Source organism: Ahaetulla prasina, chromosome 3 (assembly GCF_028640845.1).
Source record: "Ahaetulla prasina isolate Xishuangbanna chromosome 3, ASM2864084v1, whole genome shotgun sequence".
In the NCBI taxonomy this organism is placed as follows: domain Eukaryota; kingdom Metazoa; phylum Chordata; class Lepidosauria; order Squamata; family Colubridae; genus Ahaetulla; species Ahaetulla prasina.
In genome coordinates this window covers 49,164,851-49,186,507 of record NC_080541.1, presented here as the reverse complement: position 1 = coordinate 49,186,507, position 21,657 = coordinate 49,164,851, and the positions used below count along the sequence as shown (strand labels likewise).

Here is a 21,657-nt window from a genome sequence, read left to right as displayed (position 1 = left end):
TTACAGTTTTATTTCTGACCTCTGAGATCTAGGACTCATTCTAGACTATTTTTCAGTTAAATGTATTTGTTGCCAAATGTCTGTGTGATTGGTAAATTACATAATGTTTTTGGTCATGTTTCGAAAACAAGAGACCAAACAAAACAGATCAAATCAATACATTAAAAGGTAGACTAGAATTCATTAATATAAAAATACTGCACATATTTTATGCTGTATAATAGTAGGGGTATATCAATACAAATTTCAAAACTATTTGAAGTTTGACAATACAAAAAAGGCTCTTCTATGTTATGGAACAAGAAATATTATGATGAATTGCAAAAATGATTTATAGAGCCTACCTACCCACACTAGATATGGGTTATTTTTTTAGTATAATGAAAAACTTTGCTTTAACACACTGAAATGATTCAAATGGAGTATTTACAAAAAAAAATTCAACCATGTATGTCAAAAGCAAATAAGTACAATAAATTGTTTAAAAAATTAAGAAAAAAACAGTTACCCAAATTTCATAGATAAAAGTTTAATGTAGAATTGCTTATAAAAATGGAAAAAATATTACACCATACAACTAAGCATCCTGGCTCTGACTATTAACTACAGGGATGGTCATGTCAAAAACAAAATCTAACTTCAGAGTTATCTGCTTAAAAGGAAGCAAACAAACAAAAACATCTCTGCAAGTAATAGGATGCTTTACCTAGTTCTTAAAGCGAATTATAAAATTATTTTTAACTGGTCCAACAATTTCTTCTTCTAGCAGAACTGTAAAAAGAAAATAAATATTTATGACATAGGCACATATAGTAGTAGGTTCACTCCATTTATTTCCTATGAATGCAAATCTGCATATTTTACTTCTTGGACACATCTTGAGTATTCTATTTTAACATCAGGATTTATATCAAAATTCAATTCAATTTTAAGCATTTAATTCAAAAACATAGAGGATCTGTTAAATCTACTTTTCTTGGATTGCAGATATCAGTTTTACATTCAATTTCATATGCAGAATCCTTTTTTAAAAATAGATATATCTCAGAATGGCAATTACGAAAAAAAATCCACTTCATATATTTACTATAGTTTTATTGCTAACTCTTTATAGATTTATTAAAATAAACATTATATTACTGCCTAAATTCTGAAATAGTGTCCTCTATTTTTTTTTTAAAAAGGTTTGTCAAAAGCAAATGTAAACCTGTAATCAAGTTAAGTATACTTTTTTCAGTAGAAAAAATTAAAAGCTTCTGATAAAACAATCTGTATATAATAAGTTTTAGAAACCTTGCTACTTTAGTTTTCCTCTTTCTATTATCATTTAAGCAACATTTGGCAAAATCTATCATAAAATAATATTTGCATTCCCATCTTATTTCTCTTTTAATATTAGGCTGCTTCATTTTCATTATTCTGGTTAAATATATACAGAACAGTGAAACAAATGCTTAAAACAAAAACTTTAACATTAAAAAAAAAGAACTAATACTGCACAAAATACAAAGCTAGTTATTTTTACCTTCCATCTGTTTCCACATTCATTGCATACAACAAATGTTGTCATAGGTTCATCGGCACTTCTGGTCTGAACCTACCCAAAAAACAAAGAAACCCAAATAAACAGAAAATAGCAATGTTACTTGGCTATAGTTATATAATTTTCTTATTTTGTGGTACTACAACTACTAAAAAATTATTTTACTGATAAAAATAATTAAACCACCCAAAAGCCAAAACTCTCTAGCCACAATATAATACATTAGCTTGAATAAAAGCATATATGATAAAATCAAGTTAAATACAAAACACCATAGAAACTAGTCAGCTGCAAGGTGGACATTGAAAATGTAAAACAATAAAATACAATTAAAAGTCAATTTTAAAGCCTAGGAAAATGCAAAGCTCTTCACCTGGTGTCAAACGTGGATAGCCTCACTGGGAAGGAATTCCATAACTGAGTGTCATCTCAGAAAGAAACTCTCTCCCTTGTAGAAACCCACCTTACCTTCTTTTAATTGTTTACTCAGATATAAAAACTCAGTTTGTTTAATCACAGTTAATCTTTTGGTTACTTAGTAATGTATGCTAACATTAACTTTTAATTCAATATTACAACTTTAGTCCAAAATATTAATGAGTTCATAATTTTCATATGAAATATTAAGTGAACCCACAATCCTTCTCTTTAACAGCTAAGATTCTCTCTTGTATGCCTCTGTGACAGATGAATTTTTAACTCCAATCTTCTCTAGCCAGGATAGCCAATGGTAAGAAAAGAGAGTTTAAAATCTGGCAACACCAAAAAGACTACATTTTGCCCGTCATTACTCTCAAAAACAGTTTTCCGTATCTTATTTGGTTATGAGTATCTGGGGAAAACATTCAATTGGACCTTTGCCTTCTTATGCTGGGAATGCAGGTTAAATAGGGAGTTGTCATGATCTGTCAGCAGCCTGCGGAGCTGTCAACGGAATCGGACTGCGATGAGCCTGTTTCTAATGCCCGCATGCGAAGAGCTGCTAAGAGGCAAGAGCAGCTCAAGCAGAGAGGTCACCTCGGGAGTAGGGCCAAGAGATGATTGGCCGCTCCCATAAGGTTTAAAAGGAGACCAGCACCGGTGTCTCAGTTTGCCAGAAAGCAACGTTGCACCTGCGTTCTCTGCTCTGGACATTTATCAGAAAAGACCTTGGCAGTTATCCAAACTGAACTCAGGTTTGTGATAACCGAAGAATGTTTGTTTATTGGTGAAGCCTTTGTTTTATTTTGAGTTATGAATGAACTAATTCCCAGCTGTTTGAATAAAGTGTATTTTTCTTAAGGACTGCGTTTGTTGCTACCTACTCGGGTCTGGGTCACAACAGGAGTGAAGATTTAGTGCTAAATCTGATGTGAAGAGAGAAAAGCTAAACATCAAAGAACATACACCATTTTGAGAGGAGATCAATTACGGATTACTGTAATGTTCTAACTATTTGAAAAATATATGTATCCCAAGACAGCCAACAAAATTATGGCTTTGTTCAAAATTATATTTCAAAAAAGGATAGATGGATAGATTAGACAGATGAGAGAGAGAGAGAGAGAGAGAGGGACAGAGACAGAGAGAGAGAGAGAGATAAAAGTTACTAACTCCAAAAGCTAATACTGAGATGGGCATGTAGAAATGTCTAAATCAGAAACCACAGTATCTATAAAACAAGGTATTTTTGAACTGTTAAGGTATTGAATCTCTTTCCTGCCTTGTTGGTTCCTTATAATATGCTGTGAGCATATTATTTAATATTATTGAATGTATTTCACAAAATTGCAATTGTTGAATGCGGCTTGAATACAACTGATATACCTGGGTGTAAGTACAGTTCTTCTTTTTACATTTACCACAGGTAAATAGATCAGTCTGTGTTCCTCCTGTTTTAGCCATCTGGTGCTCTCTTATAGCTTCTTTGGTAAGGTTCTTCCTCATTTCTTTCAGTTCATCACTTGCCATCTCCTACAAGTGAGCACACAGAAAAAAATCATATTAGTTTTACACTTTTTGAATACACACTTTATTTACTAGGCAGTAAGTTTACCCTTTAATTTGTGAAAGCAAAAATATTACTAATATTTATGATATATGCATTAGCTTTATTAGTTAATATTATATTATTCTATATACTGGATTATCAGATTCCATTGGGAGGCTTACAAACTGATGATTTATTTTACTGAATCCAGTTTAAGGACTAGAAATCATTCTTGTACCTCAGCCTCTAAATGCTATCAAAAGATAATGCCAAGTGGCTGCTGTCTGAAAATATAACAGAGGCCATGTATCTTAGGTATTGTACAATAGTTTGGTTATTATATAGAACTTTTAAATGATTTATTCCCCATAGTTGCCTTCAGGGAAAAAATATTTTCTTCAAATGATTAAAGTGAACAGATTCAACATAATCTGATTATATATACAGATAGTCTTACAATGGCAATTGGGACAGGAATTTCCATTTCTAAGCAATGAAGTCATAAAATCTTATTTTAATATACAATACAGGCAACCAAGTTAGGAGGCATTATAGATTTAAGGTTTTTGATCCCTCTGCTACCATCTTCTGACTGTTTTTGACCATAGATATGGTAGCCTACTTTGGACTGAAGACTAAGGACAATCAGGGTTTTAAGCTACCCTGAAAAGTAAAAAAAGAAAAGAAAAAAGAAATAAAAGAAGGCAATGGCAAATGGTCCTGTGTTATTGCCAAGAAAACTGTACTATCACCTCCAGGAAGTTGAGCTCAAACTGAAGTATTAATTTTAAGACACTATACCCAGTTAGAGGAGTGATCTTTCCGGCATGATACTATTTACAGTACATCAACTGAATGTAGGTCTTCAATATTTCAAATAGAAGCTTCTCCAAGCCATATCAGGAGATGCCAGGAATTGAACCAAAAAAAGGACTGCATGCAAAGCATATGTTGTTTCATCTATTTGTGCTATTCTATGGAGACTTGACAGCAGTAAATTATAGCCTTCTATATTGTTAAAACATGCAAAGTATAAATTTAAATACTTTTAAAGCATATAGTATAATTTAACAATACATTCAGAATTTTTTCCCCCAAAAATACAAATAATACTGTATTTTTAATTTGAAAACCCAAAAAAAATTCATAGATTTTTGCTTAAACAAATCAAGTAGGCAGGAAGACTCTGACACTATTTTCAACTGAGATATGTAAATGTTGTTTTAATGTGTCAAGTAAATGTGGGTTCATACTTGTATCTTAGATTAAAATAATAAAAATTGTAATATGCTGAATGTTTCTTACCTCTGCTGACATTTTAGCAAATCTATCAGGAGTTATATTTCCACATAAAACATTTTTCCTTAAATTAGGATTTTTTGTATCTTTAAGATTTGCTATCCTGCTGCGCACTCTATTTTTATATTTCATGTCAGTATTTTTTAGCTCCTGAAATATAGGTATTCACGAATTAAGGAAATAATGTGTAAAACACAGAACTGATTTATTTTACAAATATTTGACCACATTTTATAATTGCCTGTTTTTAATTAATAAGAGAATACATATGTAGAAACTTAACTAAATTTATATTAGCTACAAACTACCAAGTTTGTCTTGCTTACATGAATTAAATATGCACAAAAGCAATATGTTATTTTAATAGTATGATATTTTAATATTAAAATATTTTAATAATCTCAGCTATCTCAAAAGCATGTATACACTTTGTCCTGTTAACAAAATCCATTAATACATATAATATTGTAAACATATTTTTTAAAAATATATCCTCTTTCTACCATACAATTTGTTTAAAATATTACCTGATCTAAAATACTTTAATAAAGTTTATAAAAATGTAAGTATGTTAATTAACACAATACAGACTAATGTAAAAAATTATAGGAGCCCACAAAAAATTAAAGAACCAAATATTTTAAAAGAGATTAAGAATTAAACTACAGAATAAGGTAGAACTTTCATTATATAAGAAAGGATATCTTCTTCAATCTGAGAACCTAGTTCTTCCTCATCAGCACCAATAGCAATATAATCATCTGAAAAATAAATTAATTGGGAATCAGTTTTTCAGAGGCTGATTATATACATATATTTAAATGCAAATAAAATTGTGTTTAGTAAAATGTGCTCCAAATTATACAGTACTATAACTGTAGTGGATTCTATCCGCAACTAAAGAGTATCATAACAACAAGACAGGAAAAAAAAGTACAAAAATAACTGTAAAACAATCATTAACTGGCAATCCAAACAATAATTCAAACATAAAATATCACAAACAGGAGAGTTCCAACCACCCTACCCCAAGCCCTGGGCAAATAGATTTTCAAGGCCTTCTGGAACATCAGGGTGTGAAGCATATGGATCTCAGGGATCATCTCATTCCAGAAGGCAGGCACCCCTAAAGAAAAGATGAATTTCCTAGGTATTGAAAGAGGATACCATTTAATTGAGATGACCCAAAGCATACCACTCGGCAACATTGTATCAAATGGGCAGAAAGTGAAGAAGATAGGTAGCTTGGGCCCTGTACCCGTGATGGTGAACCTATGGCATGCGTGCCAGAGGTGGCATGCAGCACCCTCTCTGTGGGCACATGAGCCGTTGCCCCAGTTCAGCTCCACTGTGCTTATGCACGCGCACCTCCCACCAGCCAGCTGGTCTTCGGGTCTCTGCCACACTTGCGTGGGGGGCATGGGGCATATGTGGAGAACATGTGCGCATGCATGTGGATGTGCGTGCAGAGGCGCGTGTTTAGGGCGTACATGCCTGGCGCATTCAGGGGCACACGCGCCTGTGGGGTGTGTGCATGGGGTGCATGGGGCAGCGCACGCATTGCATTTGGGGCAGTTCAGGTGCATGTACTTTGGGCACTCGGTCTGGAAAAGGTTATCTATCACTGCCCTATACCATATATATAGGGTTTTAAATATAATAATCAGCATCTTGAATATTTCATTTGGATCTTTAATTTGTTAAACTCTGGACTATTTATTTCTAGAACTGAAAGAAAGTCAATTCTTTCAGTTCTCTTTTTCACCTGCCTCTTTGAATTAGAAATTAACTTTCTAACACTTTTCACAGTGAAGACTTCCATTTGATATTAAGTGGTCCAAGAAACTTCACTAGGTTATTTTTCCACTAGGTCATTTTTCATTTCACTTCTCCACTGCTTTTTTGGTGTAACTTGTAACTTTAGATCAGCAAAAAACTTTCTACAGCACTGACACAAGATATCTCTTTATGTAATATCTGATGTGTATCCAATCTACTTAACTGTAAATTCAAAATTGCAACAATTATCAGTTCAGAGTTAAGAATAGTAACTTAAGGCCATTCTTAAAAAGATACATGATAAATTCAAAGCAACTAAAAATAATAAGCACACATACTGCAACATACAGCGGATCCTCTAAAAAAATGTCTTTCACCATGCACTTAATATCATCTCACAGCCGGTTTCTTAATAGCCTTGCATTTTGTATTAAATAAAAGTAGAAAGAAAATATGGAGTCAAATGAAAAATAAGTATAGCACAGTAATATAATTCTTACCTCCTGTTTTAAGAGCTGCTGCCAACATTTCCCTGCATTTCATCCGTACAGAATCAGATGTGTTTGGAGCCCGAGGAAAAGAAGAAATATATGTGTCTGATGAAATGTTAGAATCCTCTTTCTTGCTGTTTGAATTGCTACTGGAACTGCTAAATAGGCAAACAGACAAACACTTTTCTTTTTGTTCTGTTTCATTATGATCAGCAGGACCCACAAGGGATGACTTGGATCCTCTTTATCACCCACCCAGACACTGTTTTTACTGATCAAATGACCCTTTTAAATATCTAAATCAAAACAAATCCTCCAGTATTAAATATATTTCCATTTGTATAATGAAGTTCATAAATGCAGAAATAAATATTTCATCAATGCCAAGTGTTAAAGTAATACAAAAATGAAGTCTCTCCTCTGTACCTACTGATTATTCCTGACTTAAATATTCCAATTTAAACTGACAGGATTTCATCTAACCAAGTTTTAAATGTTCCTGTACATGGTATAAGACTATTCTGTAATCTTTTTTCCATATATTCTTCCATCATGTCCTTTAATATTACCCTTGAGTTTGTACTCTTTTAAGTTTGTAAGCATTAGGCTGACTTAATGTTAGTTGTCATCTACCATTTAAGCAAAAATGTTATAAGAGGTACCTTTCTTCCCTCGCTTCAGGACTATTTTGTGACGATGATGCAGATTCTTTTTTCTTGTCGTCAGATTCTTTGTCATTTGATGGTCCATCTAAAATGCATATTCAATACATAAAAGCAATAATAGTTCAGTTGATGAAATAAGGGAATGTCAATCCAAGATAAATAAAAGAAGATTAGGGAGTGCCTGACAGCAATGAATGGATTTAAGTAATTAATTTATTATATGTGATTAATTAACTAATTAGCTTTATAAGAATAAATAAATAAATCTTTGCTTCCTGTTCTTCTTTCTCTTTTGCCCTTTATGTAGCCATTTCATTTTACTTAATTACTATTTAGTTTTGTCTAATCTCAAAATGACACATAACACTAACTACGCATAACTGAGACCTACCAACTAGCATCAGAGAGGCACAATCAGTTTCTTAATAAAAAAAATGAAAATAACTTTATCATCATAAAAAACATTCAAAGGCAAAGAGAATTCCTGCTGCTAATTTCTAAATCTACATCTATTCTAAACTGCTGTTTTCCACAGGTAGAAAATTAATGTAGCTAGAAGGCGGATATATAAGAAATAAATATGTGGGTAAAAATGTTAACATTTCTCTGTCCCAATGTAGCAACTCTGAAACAGCTCATTGAACCTCTCTATCCATAGTAACAGGATGAAATGTTGGATGTCATAGTAGTTTAGGAGAAATATAAGAAAAGACAAATCACAGGAAAACTCTTGAAGACAGAAAAATGTATTATCATTGTTAAGGAATCAAGAATCCAAGTAAAAGGTAGAAGTTGGATTACAAAGGAAATAATTATCCCATGAACATTATCTTAATCTCCATATGCTACAGTATACAATTTAACGGTACATCATTCTGGTTATAGGCTAGCTAAGATCCTTGTCATTCACATCAAGCTGGACAAACTATATTCATCAGCACTGTTTAATCCAAGGTTCTTTTTTTAAGTTTACTGAAAGGTTACTGTAGTAAGACTAGTTTCAAAAAGGTTTCTATAATTTACTGATCCATCTTCAAAATGCTAGATTATTAATAATTATTAGATTGTTATCTTTCTTATGCATAGTTTCCCAAATATATTAATTATATTTTAATACTTCGTTGTAAAAATCTTTGTTTATATTTTAAGTTTTCACTATAGCCTCGCTGCATTATGTTTGGAGGTAATTTTTAAAAAAAGAATGTAATTTCAAAATGTTCTTTTCCCATGCTTCAACCATTCTAAATTGTCTAACGCACATAATAAACTACTTGAGAATTTTCCAGGATATCCATCCTCCCCCACCTGCAAACATATTCCTAAAATCAGCTAAGTAGTCAGTAGCACATAGAATAATCAAGAAGGAATATCTCTTAAGATATGTTATAGTTTCATTCATCACCACAGCCAAAAACCATAAGAAGAAACTGGATATACAAGACCAAGAAAAGGATTTAATATTTAGATTAATTTGAAAATCATCTAGCAATGAGAAAATGCAAAAGCTTAGTGCAACTGTACCTAACAATTTCTTCCATGATTTAATGAGAGATTTTGCTAGAGATGTAACTTCTTCTTCTGTACTTTGTTTCCGAATTGCATTCACAGACATTCCAATTCTTGTAGACTGAAAATTAAAATAGTTAAGATTAATGATAGGTAATTGCAAGATGATATATATATCCCATTAAATCTTCCCCTCCCAAAAATATGTTGGAATAGTTATCGGTTGTGGTAAATATAAGAAGTTTCTAAATCTGGTATCAAAATTGATACATTGTAAATAGTTAAAATTCTGGTTAAGATTATGGTAATAGATCAATGATACAAGATTTCTATATTTTCTTAAAGGTAAAGTATTAAGATAATAATGCAAGTTATTTCAAGCAGTTTGAAAAGACATTAGGAACACTTTTATTATAAGGAAAAATACTAAATTTTACTTAACCACTTTATGGCTATGGTATGATATAGGTCAGTGGTTCTCAACCATTATAGTGCTGCGACCCCTTTAATACAATTCCCCACGATGTGGCGACCCCTTTAATACAATTCCCCACGATGTGGCGACCCCAACCATAAAATTATTTTTGTTTTGAATTTATTGCGCCTGAAGCCTTATTGGCTAGTGATCTGAACTGCATGCGATTGCCTTGAGGACGGAGGCATTAAAGCAGAGACTCCTCCCCTATTAAGTTTATCGCGCCTGAAGACAGATTAGGCTAGCGATTGGGAGTGATTGCAGCTGGCTTGAGAGGGAGACATCAGAGCAAAGATTTATCTCTTTTTTAATTCATCGCGCCTGAAGCCGAATTCGGCTAGCGATTTGAAGAGCCTGCAGCTGGCTTGTGGAGTCAACCATTGGAGTGCGATTCTTCGACTCGCAAGTATACTTCCCATATTTCCGATGGTCTTAGGCGACCCCTGGCACATCATCATTCGACCCCCAACGGGGTCCCGACTCACAGGTTGAGAACCGCTGATATAGGTTAACTTCCCTAATTTTTAGCCGTATAGCTGTGCATAAGTTTCAATTTAAATTTCTTTGTGAAATAAAACTGAGTAGATTTTTTTTAAAAAACATACAATTTAGAAAGTTTCACATAATGGAGATTTGAGTCTAGTCTGACTTATTTCTTACATGTAGCAGAACTTGTTTATGTAATTTCTTTTTTTTTCTTTTTATATATTTTAAAAATAAAGCATGCTATCTACTACCGTCTATTGTACTAGAAAAAAGTGTATAAGGAATTCTTATAATTGAAAACCATCCATCATTCATAGTTAAAAAAATTAATACTCAATTGCCAATGTTTACACAAATGTGTTCTGTTTTAATTCTATTGTGTCTGAAACAAGCTCATGTGTAACAAAAAGAACATAAATTAAAAATCAACTGTTCCTTTTCTGTTAGCTATGTGTTCTGGAACTAACAGCTTTATGTACACACATCAGTTTAGAATACTGATTTCACACATGCTTGCATAACTATACCTAGATAATTACATTATTAAACATGAATATTTATAACAGACTAGTGAGAAAATAGATGTCTTAGGTGAATTTTATACTTTCACTCCCTTTGAAAAAAATCAGATTCTCTGATCACCCCATCTACAATTTCAGTCACCAAGGTGACAGATCTCTTCATAGTGATCTGATGAGACAACTACTGTAGCTTTCCTTTAAATGTCTTATGAGACAGACTCATATCCTGATTTTATGAAAAATTAGATGTTCTTTTTATATATTTTTTATCAGCTTTCTGCATTTTGTGGAACAATAGTTTTTATTTTTATAGGTTTTAATATATATTTTTTAAACTGCCCAGAGTCACTGAAAGTTAGGTGGCATATAAATTTATAAATAAATAAATACACATCTCCAAGATATGAGACAATCACTGAAGCTCAATCATCATAGGATACAGGATATGCAGGTAGTACTCAACTTACAACAATTCATTTATTTATTTTATTTATTTATTTATTTAAATTTTTATACCGCCCTTCTTAAAATATATAAATAATAACCCCGATTTAAAATTGTTTAGAATTAAAAATTTAAAAATTTAAGCCAGTCCCGCTTGAATAAACAAATACATTTTCAGCTCACGGCGAAAGGTCCGAAGGTCGAGTAATTGGCGCAAACCAGGGGGAAGTTCTTTCCAAAGAGTAGGGGCTCCTACAGAGAAGGCCCTTCCCCTGGGAGCCGCCAGCCGGCATTGCTTGGCGGATGGCACCCTGAGAAGACCCTCTCTGTGTGAGCGTAGAGGTCGGTGGGAGGCATAAGGTAACAGCAGGCGGTCCCGTAAGTACCCAGGCCCTAAGCCATGGTGCGCTTTAAAGGTGGTAACCAAAACCTTAAAGCGCACCAAAAGACCACAGGAAGCCAGTGCAGACTGCGCAGGAACGGTGTTACGTGGGAGCAACGTGAGGCTCCCTCAATCACCCGCGCAGCTGCGTTCTGAACTAACTGAAGCCTCCGGGTGCACTTCAGGAGAAGCCCCATGTAGAGAGCATTACAATAATCCAAATGAGAAGTGACAAGAGCGTGAGTGACCATGCATAAGGCATTCCGGTCAAGGAAGGGGCGCAACTGGCGGACCAGGCGGACCTGGTAAAAAGCTCTCCTGGAGACGGCCGACAAATGGTCTTCAAACGACAGCCGTACATCCAGGAGAACACCCAAGTTGCGCACCATTTCCATTGGGGCCAATGACTCACCCCCAACAGTCAGCTGCAATTGCAGCTGACTGTACCGGGGTGCCGGCATCCACAGCCACTCAGTCTTGGAGGGATTGAGCTTGAGCCTGTTTCTCCCCATCCAGACCCGTACGGCTTCCAGGCACTGGGACAGCACTTCGACAGATTCGTTGGGGTGGCCCGGGGTGGAAAAGTACAGATAACTCACCCCAAAGCCACTGATGACCTCACCCAGCGGCTTCATATAGATGTTGAACAGGAGAGGCGAGAGAATCGACCCCTGAGGCACCCCACAAGTAAGGCGCCTCGCGGTCGATCTCTGCCCCCCTGTCAACACCGTCTGCATCCGGTCAGAGAGATAGGAGGAGAACCACCGATAAACGGTGCCTCCCACTCCCAAGCTCTCCAACCGGTGCAGCAAGATACCATGGTCGATGGTATCAAAAGCCGCCGAGAGATCTAACAGGACCAGGGCAGAGGAACAACCCCTATCCCTGGCCCTCCAGAGGTCATCCACCAACGCGACCAAAGCTGTCTCCGTGCTATGTCCGGACAGGAAGCCGGACTGGAACAGGTCTAGATAGACAGCTTCATCCAGGTACCGGGGGAGCTGCCATGCCACCACACTCTCTACAACCTTCGCCACAAAGCGAAGGTTGGAGGCTGGACGATAGTTTCCTAAAATAGCCGGGTCCAGGGAAGGCTTCTTGAGGAGGGGTCTCACCACCACCCCTTTCAAGGCGGCGGAGAAAACCCCCTCCAACAATGAAGCATTTATAATTCCCTGGCGCCAGCCTCATGTCATCTCCCGTGTGGCCAGCACCAACCAGGAGGGACACGGGTCCAGTAAACATGTGGTCACATGCAGCCTCCCCAGTAACCTGTCCACGTCCTCGGGAGCCACAGCATCAAACTCATCCCAAATAACCTCAACAAGACGCGTCTCTGTCATCTCATTTGGATCATCGCAATTTTGGTCTAAGCTATCCCGGAGCTGAACGATTTTATCGTATAGATAACCGTTAAACTCCTCAGCACGTCCCTGCAAGGGGTCATCCCGCCCCTCCTGATGAAGGAGAGAGCGGGTCACCCGAAACAGGGCGGCCGGGCGGTTATCTGCCGACGCAATGAGGGTGGAAATGTAGGAACGTTTCGCCTCCCTCAGTGCCACTAGGTAGACCTTAGAAAAAGATCTAACTAGTGTCCGATCAGCTTCAGAATGGCTAGACCTCCAGGTACTCTCTAGGTGTCTTCTCCGGCATTTCATCTCTCTCAGCTCCTCAGAAAACCAAGGAGCCAATTGAGATCTACGCCGGGTCAGAGGCCGCAAAGGCACGACACGGTCCAAAGCCCCAGCCGCGGCCTGTTCCCAGGCCGCCACTAGTTTTTCAGCCGTGCCGTGGGCAAGATCTTCAGGGAACGGCCCAAGCTCCGTCAGGAACCTCTCGGGGTCCATCAGGCGCCTGGGACGGAACCAACGCATTGGTTCCGTCTCCCTGCGGTGGTGAGCGGCGGTCCGAAAGTCCAAGCGAAGGAGAAAATGATCTGACCATGACACAGGTTCCGTCACTAAATCTCCTAATTCCAGATCATTAAACCACTGTCCAGAGATATAAATCAAGTCCAGCGTGCCACCCCCAATGTGTATAGGGCCACCAGTTACTTGAATCAGGTCCAAGGCCGTCATGGAAGCCTGGAACTCCTGAACTGCTGTTGATGACAAGCCGGCCGATGGCAAGTTGAAATCCCCCATGACCAAGAGTCTGGGAATCTCAACCGCTACTCCGGCAAGCACTTCTAGCAGCTCAGGTAGGGCTGTAGTCACGCAGCAAGGAGCCAGGTACGTGATCAACAAACCCATCTGATTCCTATGGCCCCACTTCACAAGGAGGGATTCACAACCGGCTATCTGAGGTACAGTGGACTCCCTCGGCTTTAGACTTTCTCTAATCATAACCGCAACCCCTCCACCCCTACCTTGGGCTCTCGGCTGATGGAATGCTCAGAAACCCGGAGGGCACAGTTCAACCAGGGGTACACCCCCTTCTGTGCCCAACCAGGTCTCTTTAGCGATTGTGCAAAATTATGTCACTGAAAAAGTGACTTATGATCATTTTTCACACTTACAACCATTGCAGCATGCTCATGCTCACGTTATCAAAATTCAGACACTTGACAACTGACTCATATTTATGACAGCTGCAGTGTTCCCATGTTATGTAATCACCTTGTGCGACTTTCTGACAAGCAAATGGGGAAGCAGATTCACTTAACAATTGTATTACTAAATTAATACCGTAACTGCAATGATTCACTTAACAACCTTTGCAAGAAATGTCATAAAATGAGGCAAAACTCACTTAACAAATGTCTCATAGCAAGAGAAATTTCAGGCTTAATTGTTATCGTAAGTTGAGGACTACTTGCATAAGCATCACAAATCTACTAGCAAGTTCCATTAATCATAACCAAAAATATTTTTCCTTATCAATACATTTATAGTATTTATGTTTGAAGTGAAGATCTGACAAATCACTTTCTCTTTGTAAGGAATGCGAAATATCACAGTGATGAATGTTAGTTTCTGCAGTTCTGTGTTTATAGCATAATCAACTTCAGTATTTACAAACAAAAAAAAGCATACCTGTAACAGTTCCAGCGTCATGGGTATATTCTTAAGTTCCTTGAGTAAATCAAGAGCCCCACCCTGCAAAACACATTGAAGATTAAATATACCTATTGCCATGTACTTTAAAAAGTCATCTTCAAATCTATGATATAAATGCTAATGAAAATGATACCGATATACATTTGAAAAATATTTCTTCATGTTTGTTCCAAGAATTGACAACTCTTCTCTTCTTTAAAAATGTCAACTAGGTCCATCCTAAAGTAAAGACTACCTATAGTGACATTTAATTAAAATATTCTGAAGACTACTAATTTTTCCAATATCTTGCACAATATTTAAATTCAGCCTAAAGAAAAATTATAGAATCAGCACAAAAGCAAATACTATCCAAGAATACTTCCAGGAGGAGGAAGCTATGTTGTCGATAATTTTTCATTATATTTTAACTTGTTTATACAGTCTGATTTCTATTTAATGCTGAGCTCCTAACTTATTTTTAAATATAGTAAAAAGTGGGAAGGGAAAAATATACTTTACCACAGCATTCAAACTTTTTAACTTCTATAGGTACAATCTATCAGTTTTAGATTATACTCTTATTTGATCTGATTGAAATGTTAGATTTGTAAGATTTATAAAAATTTACTTCTCTAGCAACATGTAAGTCATGAGTATCAAAAGAAATATTCCTGTAGATATTATGAAATAGAATTGAATTGTAAGAATAATTTAATGAGTATAACCACAATATATTAAAGGGACATATTTGTATCAGCTTTATTCTTACTACACAGCATTTTCCTTCTATTGAAATAATAACATTTTTTAATTCAGTTATTCAATTAAAAAATTCAGTTAATGTCAACTTTATATTCATATCACTATTGAGCACTGAATCACAACATCCCACAACTATAAAAAAATCCCATTCAAGAAAGGGAGACAATTCAAATTAAGACAGTTCCCATCAGACTTTGGCTTCATGTCACATACATTTTATTGCAGAAAATAAGGAATTCTAATGATAGGAAAGTATGAATAAATGTCCTTTGCATAAGGCAAGTCCTCCTCAGGACACATGAGAATTTAACCAGTTAGTAAGATTTGTCCACTTAAGACCCCAACAGATACATATATACAAGCCTAAAAAAACATGTAACAAAGTTATTCAGAAGCTGAAGAAGTTACTTTTCCAAAGACAAGATCAAAAGAAATACAGTAGTTTTCAAACTATAAGATGCACCAAGATTTCAAAGAAATAAAGAAGAAGAAAAATGTTTTTGCCCTCCCCGGCTCCCAAGAGCACACTGCAGGCCACCCAAACCTTCTGCGCATCCCATTTTTGTGAAAAACGGGCCTGTTTTTTTGCAAAAACAGGATACGCAGAGGGTTTGGGAGGCCTGCAAAGTGCTCCTGGGGCTGGGGAAAGCAAAACGCCCTGATTTTTGCAAAAATTGGCTCCGCGTGTTATGTTTTTGCCTCCCGGCTCCCAAGAGCACACTGCAGGCCACCCAAACCTTCTGCGCATCCCATTTTTGTGAAAAACGGGCCTGTTTTTTTGCAAAAACAGGATACGCAGAGGGTGTGGGGGGCCTGCAAAGTGCTCCTGGGGGCTGGGGAAAGCAAAAACGCCCTGATTTTTGCAAAAAATTGGCTCCGCGTGTTATGTTTTTGCCCTCCCCAGCCCCCAGGAGAACTCTGCAGGCCTCCCAAGCCCTCTGTGCATCCTGTTTTTGCAAAATACGGGCCCGCTTTTCACAAAAATAGTCTGCGCAGGGCAGGGTTTCGGGAGGCCAAAAATGGCTGTTTTCGGTGTATAAGATGCACCAACATTTCCACCCTCTTTTAGGGGGGGGGAAAGTGTGTCTTATACTTCGAAAAGTACAGTGCCTTATAGTCCATAAAATTACTAAAATCTTCACTAAAATCACTAAGACACTACAACCAATATAAAGATATGCCAGTTGCCAAGAGTTCAAATTTTGATCAAATGACCACAGAGATGTAACAATCATAAAAGGGAAAAATATTATAAGTCATCTTTTTTGGTGCTGTTGTGACTTTGAATGGTCACTAAATGAATAGCTGTAAGTCAAGGACTACCTGTATATTGCTAAACTGATTTTTTTTGTTAAGCAGTATTTCTGAAAGCAAATCTCAGTTAATTTCAAGATAAAATTTCTAAGAAACTGAAGCCATCTACATGAAATGTAACTGTAAAACGGGCATTAAAAACACCATTCAAAAATACTTTCTAAACACTTTCTGAACAAAAATACTTTTTGCACAATACAAACACACAAACAGGTAATTGTTTTTTACTCTTTCATTTATTTGCAAAAATTTAACGCGTACTACAAAATATGTCTAAAAGGACAAAATATTAATTTCAATTATTATTGCAGTTTTCTTCCCTTATCAAATAATACAAAAGCTGCCCAAGAGGCTTTGGATAGTGAGATAGGCAGATAAATAGATAGATGATAGGAAGGTAGGTTCAGTCATAACCTTGAAAGTATTTATTAGAGGCTTGCCACCATAGACATGTTCAGCAATACCTTATTTATCTCATATCTAAAGATATCCTCATTCACATATGTTTATAGTACTGTTTAGTTACTTTGGTTTTAATATATTGTTCTATAATATTTACAAAATAGATGTCACTACTGATATTATGGCTTTTGCTCAGAATAATGTTCTTTATCCTGATTCTCTCAGATGTGTTGGGACTACCAGAATTCCCAGCCAGCTTGTGGCAACTCTCTACAAAAAACAGAACAGTTCTAAAACTGCAGTACATGATACATGACCTGCAGATTATTAAGTTCACGGGGCCTCCAAAGCATTTTTATGGTAGCTGAGTCCCTAAAATATTACAACACCCTCCCCCCACTATAAAAAACCCAAAACCCTGCAATGAATGGTAAATATACACAACAAACAGAAACCTAACTAGGCATTTATATGACATTATTGTTTTTGAATCTTCAAATTTTGATCCTTGTATGTTAAAAAAAATGATAAAGTTGTCTGTGTAATACAGGTAGTCCTCAACTTATGACTACAATTGGTCCCAAATTTCTATTGCTAAGCAAGGTAATTGTTAAGTTTTGCCCCATTTAACTACTTTTCTGCCAGTTTTTAAGTGAATTACTGCAGTTATTAAGTGAATCATGTGGTCGATAAGTGATTCTGGATTATCCCATTGACTGCTTGTCAGAAGCTAGTGGGAAAGATCACATGACCCCGGGACAGTGCAACTGTCTTAAATACACACCAGTTGCCAAGCGCCTGAATTTGGAACATGTATCCATGCGACTATGATGAGGATATAATAGTCATAAGTGTGAAAAACTGTCATAAATCACATTTTTCAGTGCCACTGTAACTTTGAATGGTCACTAAACTAATGGTTGTAAATTGAGGACTATCTGTACTAGAAGATTTCCAACCATAGCAACTGAATAATATCACACAAGCATTAGCAACACAAGTTCATTACATGGTCTAGCAGCTCAAATGCTTTATTCATAATGATAATTTAAAATAGTGTATACCTAAATGCTGGTACAGAACATGGTAATCTTTTATGGAAAATTCTAAATAACAGTTCTGCTCAGAATGAACATATAAAATGGCCTAAGTATATATAGGACTGTAGTTTACATTGTTAATTCTCCCCAGACAGACAGATCACTGGCTCTATTTTTTAAATGTCTCCTGGGCATACTGAAGCACATTAAATTTATTAAGACTGAAAGCTACCTTAAATCATATCCATTATTCCACAGATAACACAATATAATCTATACTGGCAAGCACTGGTCTCCAGGATCATATGGAATTTTTTTCCCAGTTACATACAGCGCTGCCACAGTTCAAACCAGGCTTAATGTATCAGGAATTTAGAATTGAAACTGTAAACATACATTGTGGGGGGGTGGGGAAAGGAAGATTCTACTGAAAAATGTCTAAAAGCTGTGCCTGAATCCAATGGGACTTCTCCCTCCTCCTCTTTTTCTCTCATATTTTACTTTATGCTATCATCATCAAGTATGCTAAGGTTTCATTCAATTTGGTGGGTCTCACCTTTTTTTTACAATTCACATTATTAAAGCTCAGCTTTAGCAACTTAATATTAAAAATATTTTAAAAGTATATTTAATTTAGCATGGAAAACAGCAGATATGAAGATTCTATACACATAGAACTGTAACTATTGCTAATCAAGTGTTTATGAACTTTGGAAATAATTCTATCTATATTTTGAAGTTTGATTTAAAACTACTCAATGACACATGACTGTAGTCTTTATTAGCCTTTTTTAAAATACCACTAAAATACGATTCTATACTCCAAGTCTTAAGGGTCTATACACAGAGGTGCTGCTGTCTATAACAGAGAAAATACTTTTGTGCCTTCTCAAAAGTAACTTCTACTAAAATAAATATCATTTATCTCAGGTATGTGAGTATAGAATGGCAGCATGATGCACATGGAAAAATATTAAGTACACTGATTCTATATCTAATAATAGGAAAAGCTACTGCTTACCTTTTCTTGTCTAATCTTACTCAACTGCTCTTGATTTTTGAATATCCATATGTGCAACTTTACCTCTGTCAACTTGAACCTATTCATTACACAATAAGGTAATTCATTACACTAAATATACTATAAAAAGCATTGTTACTAATATCACTATAATAAAAGCAATTATAATCCTTAACATTATCACCATATCATGGTTCAAGGGGCTTAAGGTAAAGGTAAAGGTTCCCCTCGCACATACGTGCTAGTCATTCCCGACTCTAGGGGGCGGTGCTCATCTCCGAAAGCCGAAGAGCCAGCACTGTCCGAAGATGTCTCCGTGGTCATGTGGCTGGCATGACTCAATGCCAAAGGCGCACGGAACGCTGTTACCTTCCCACCAAAGGTGGTCCCTATTTTTTCTACTTGCATTTTTTACTTGCTTTCAAACTGCTAGGTTGGCAGAAGCTGGGACAAGTAATGGGAGCTCACCCCGTTACATGGCAGCACTAGGGATTCGAACCACTGAGCTGCCGACCTTTCGATTGACAAGCTCAACGTCCTAGTCCCTGAGCCACCGTGTCCCTTTCAGGGGGCTTAAGAGACCCTAATGTAAATGGAAAAATATCTGTGCACAAGACTGCATAGTAAATCCATACTAAAATAAAGAATATGGGAGAGCTTGTCAAAAGTTCATGTAATTAATAGCAGAAACTTCTTACCCTTCTAGTGGCAAGGCTGGCTTTATTCTAAAATTCATTGTACGTGTGTATGTATTAAATAAAACATTTTAGCAGACAATACTACTTTGTGCAATATCTCAGAATTTGTCTTTTCTGCAAGTAACTATATTGAAAATAAACTGCAACATATATAAACTAGAACTGCAATTATTCCAAGTTAATGTTTTTATACAAAGTTTGTGATTTTCATGTAGCTTTGCATCTGAGTATTTTTCATAATGTTTCATAATGATACCAAGAAGTTCTTTCTTGGTAGTCACAGAACACTTTTGCTATACACTGCAAATCACATATTTCTTAACACCAAAATCTGAATTCTTCCAATATACTTCATTTCAGTTGGCACTTGAAATTGCTCAGAGATGCAGGAAGTGGCAGCTTAGCAACGTCTAAAATCCAGAGACTCCCTCTCTGTGGAACAGGTAATGCAGTTTTAGATTAGTGTTTTAAATTTACAATTCAGAGTTAGATTAACAGAGTTGGAAGGGACCTTGTAGATCATCTAGTCCAACCCCACCCCACCCCGCCCAAGCAGGAGACCCTACGTATCTTATAATAATATATAGTATGGACAGCATTTTGAATCGAACCTTTTGTTTGTTGATTGTAAATAAACATAACAATAAAGCATTTTCAGAGTTCAATATCCACACACAGTAGCACTGCAGTGCAGCATTTAAATTTTAATAAGATGTTTGGGAACAATCTTGATGGATGCTCAAATTTACAAGGATTAAAACAACGCAGTGTAGTGAATTACAACTGCAAAATGCAAGTTTGATATGTATTATAGGGTAAGCGTCTTTAAGACATTTTAGATCCTATATGGTTCTGATAACTCCATATAACAGAAAAGCCACGTCTTCGGGAAAAGGAGAAAAGGGGCTGGCATCGCATTACAAAGAAGAGAAAGGTAGTAAAGGTTTTAAGGATAGAAAAGCTTTCCAACAAAAAGAAGCCCCACAACATTAATCTGGTTTTAAAACTCGGCGAGCCCTTGACTCTTTTGGAGGCTCCAGTGGGCTCTTATTTTCGATTTTCCGGAAGTGAAGAATTGGGCCTATCTCCAGGGCAATTAAATGCCGCCACAGGACTCTTCTCCTGAATTTGAACTCGACGTAGGACTACGGCTCCTTACAAACCAGAAGAGCTACCACAACTGGCCCAGATACGGAGATTAGGGACCCGTCACGAGAGCTGCGCTTTCCACAGATGACAGTTGGAACATCACAAAAGAGAAACTGCTCGCGAACGAAGCCTGCCCTCCATTAGCCCCTCATTTATCAGCCGCCACCCCCCCCTCCGGAAAAAGGCGGGCGCCCCGTTGAGATGCAGCGCCGCTGATTGGTCGGACAGAAGTTGAAGACGGGCGCGCGAGGGGGGCTAACGGACGTTTCCTCCCTCCCTCCCTCCCGGTGGACCTCACCGCGTTCTTCTTCTGCACCATCTTGTCCATCTTCTTAGCGATGCGGATGATTTCATCTTCGGTGCTCATGGCGGCTGCCGGGTCCGCGGCGGCGCCTCTCTCTTTCTTTCTCTCTCTCTCGCTCTCTCTCTCGCTCTCTCTCTCTAATGAGCGACTGAGGAGGAGTGAGCTTCAACCTTCGATGCTCCTTCTACGCCACGAATGCCGACGCTTTTAGCGCAAAAGCAAAGATGGAGCCACCAAATCACTGTCGGGGTCGCTGTGAACATCAACCGGCCAGGAGCGACAGCTCGGCAGCCGTGGCGCCAGGCCGTGCTGATCAAACCTCGGTAAAGAGAGCCAGGAAATGCTCCGGAAAACCGAAAACATCGA

The 21,657-nt window shown here is 37.0% G+C and overlaps 1 protein-coding gene across 4 annotated transcripts; it reads right to left on the bottom strand.

Annotated features, from left to right (window-relative positions):
- Positions 1–24: 24 nt before the first annotated feature.
- Positions 25–21,638, bottom strand: TCEA1 (transcription elongation factor A1). 4 transcript variants are annotated; one of them, XM_058174491.1, is made up of 11 exons: positions 21,286–21,638; positions 19,141–19,219; positions 14,596–14,658; positions 9,268–9,373; positions 7,744–7,831; positions 7,091–7,239; positions 5,516–5,572; positions 4,818–4,972; positions 3,350–3,496; positions 1,526–1,597; positions 25–771 (listed from the first exon to the last, which is right to left on the bottom strand). In XM_058174491.1, the coding sequence occupies exons 1-11, from the start codon at positions 21,339–21,341 to the stop codon at positions 763–765; spliced, it is 981 nt and encodes a 326-aa protein (XP_058030474.1). In that variant the 5' UTR covers positions 21,342–21,638; the 3' UTR covers positions 25–762. The 4 variants fall into 4 exon arrangements, with proteins under 4 accessions (XP_058030474.1, XP_058030475.1, XP_058030476.1 ...); XM_058174492.1 differs by lacking the exon at positions 21,286–21,638 and adding an exon at positions 20,450–21,150; XM_058174493.1 differs by lacking the exon at positions 21,286–21,638 and adding an exon at positions 20,189–20,340 and having other exon boundaries at positions 27–771.
- Positions 21,639–21,657: the final 19 nt, after the last annotated feature.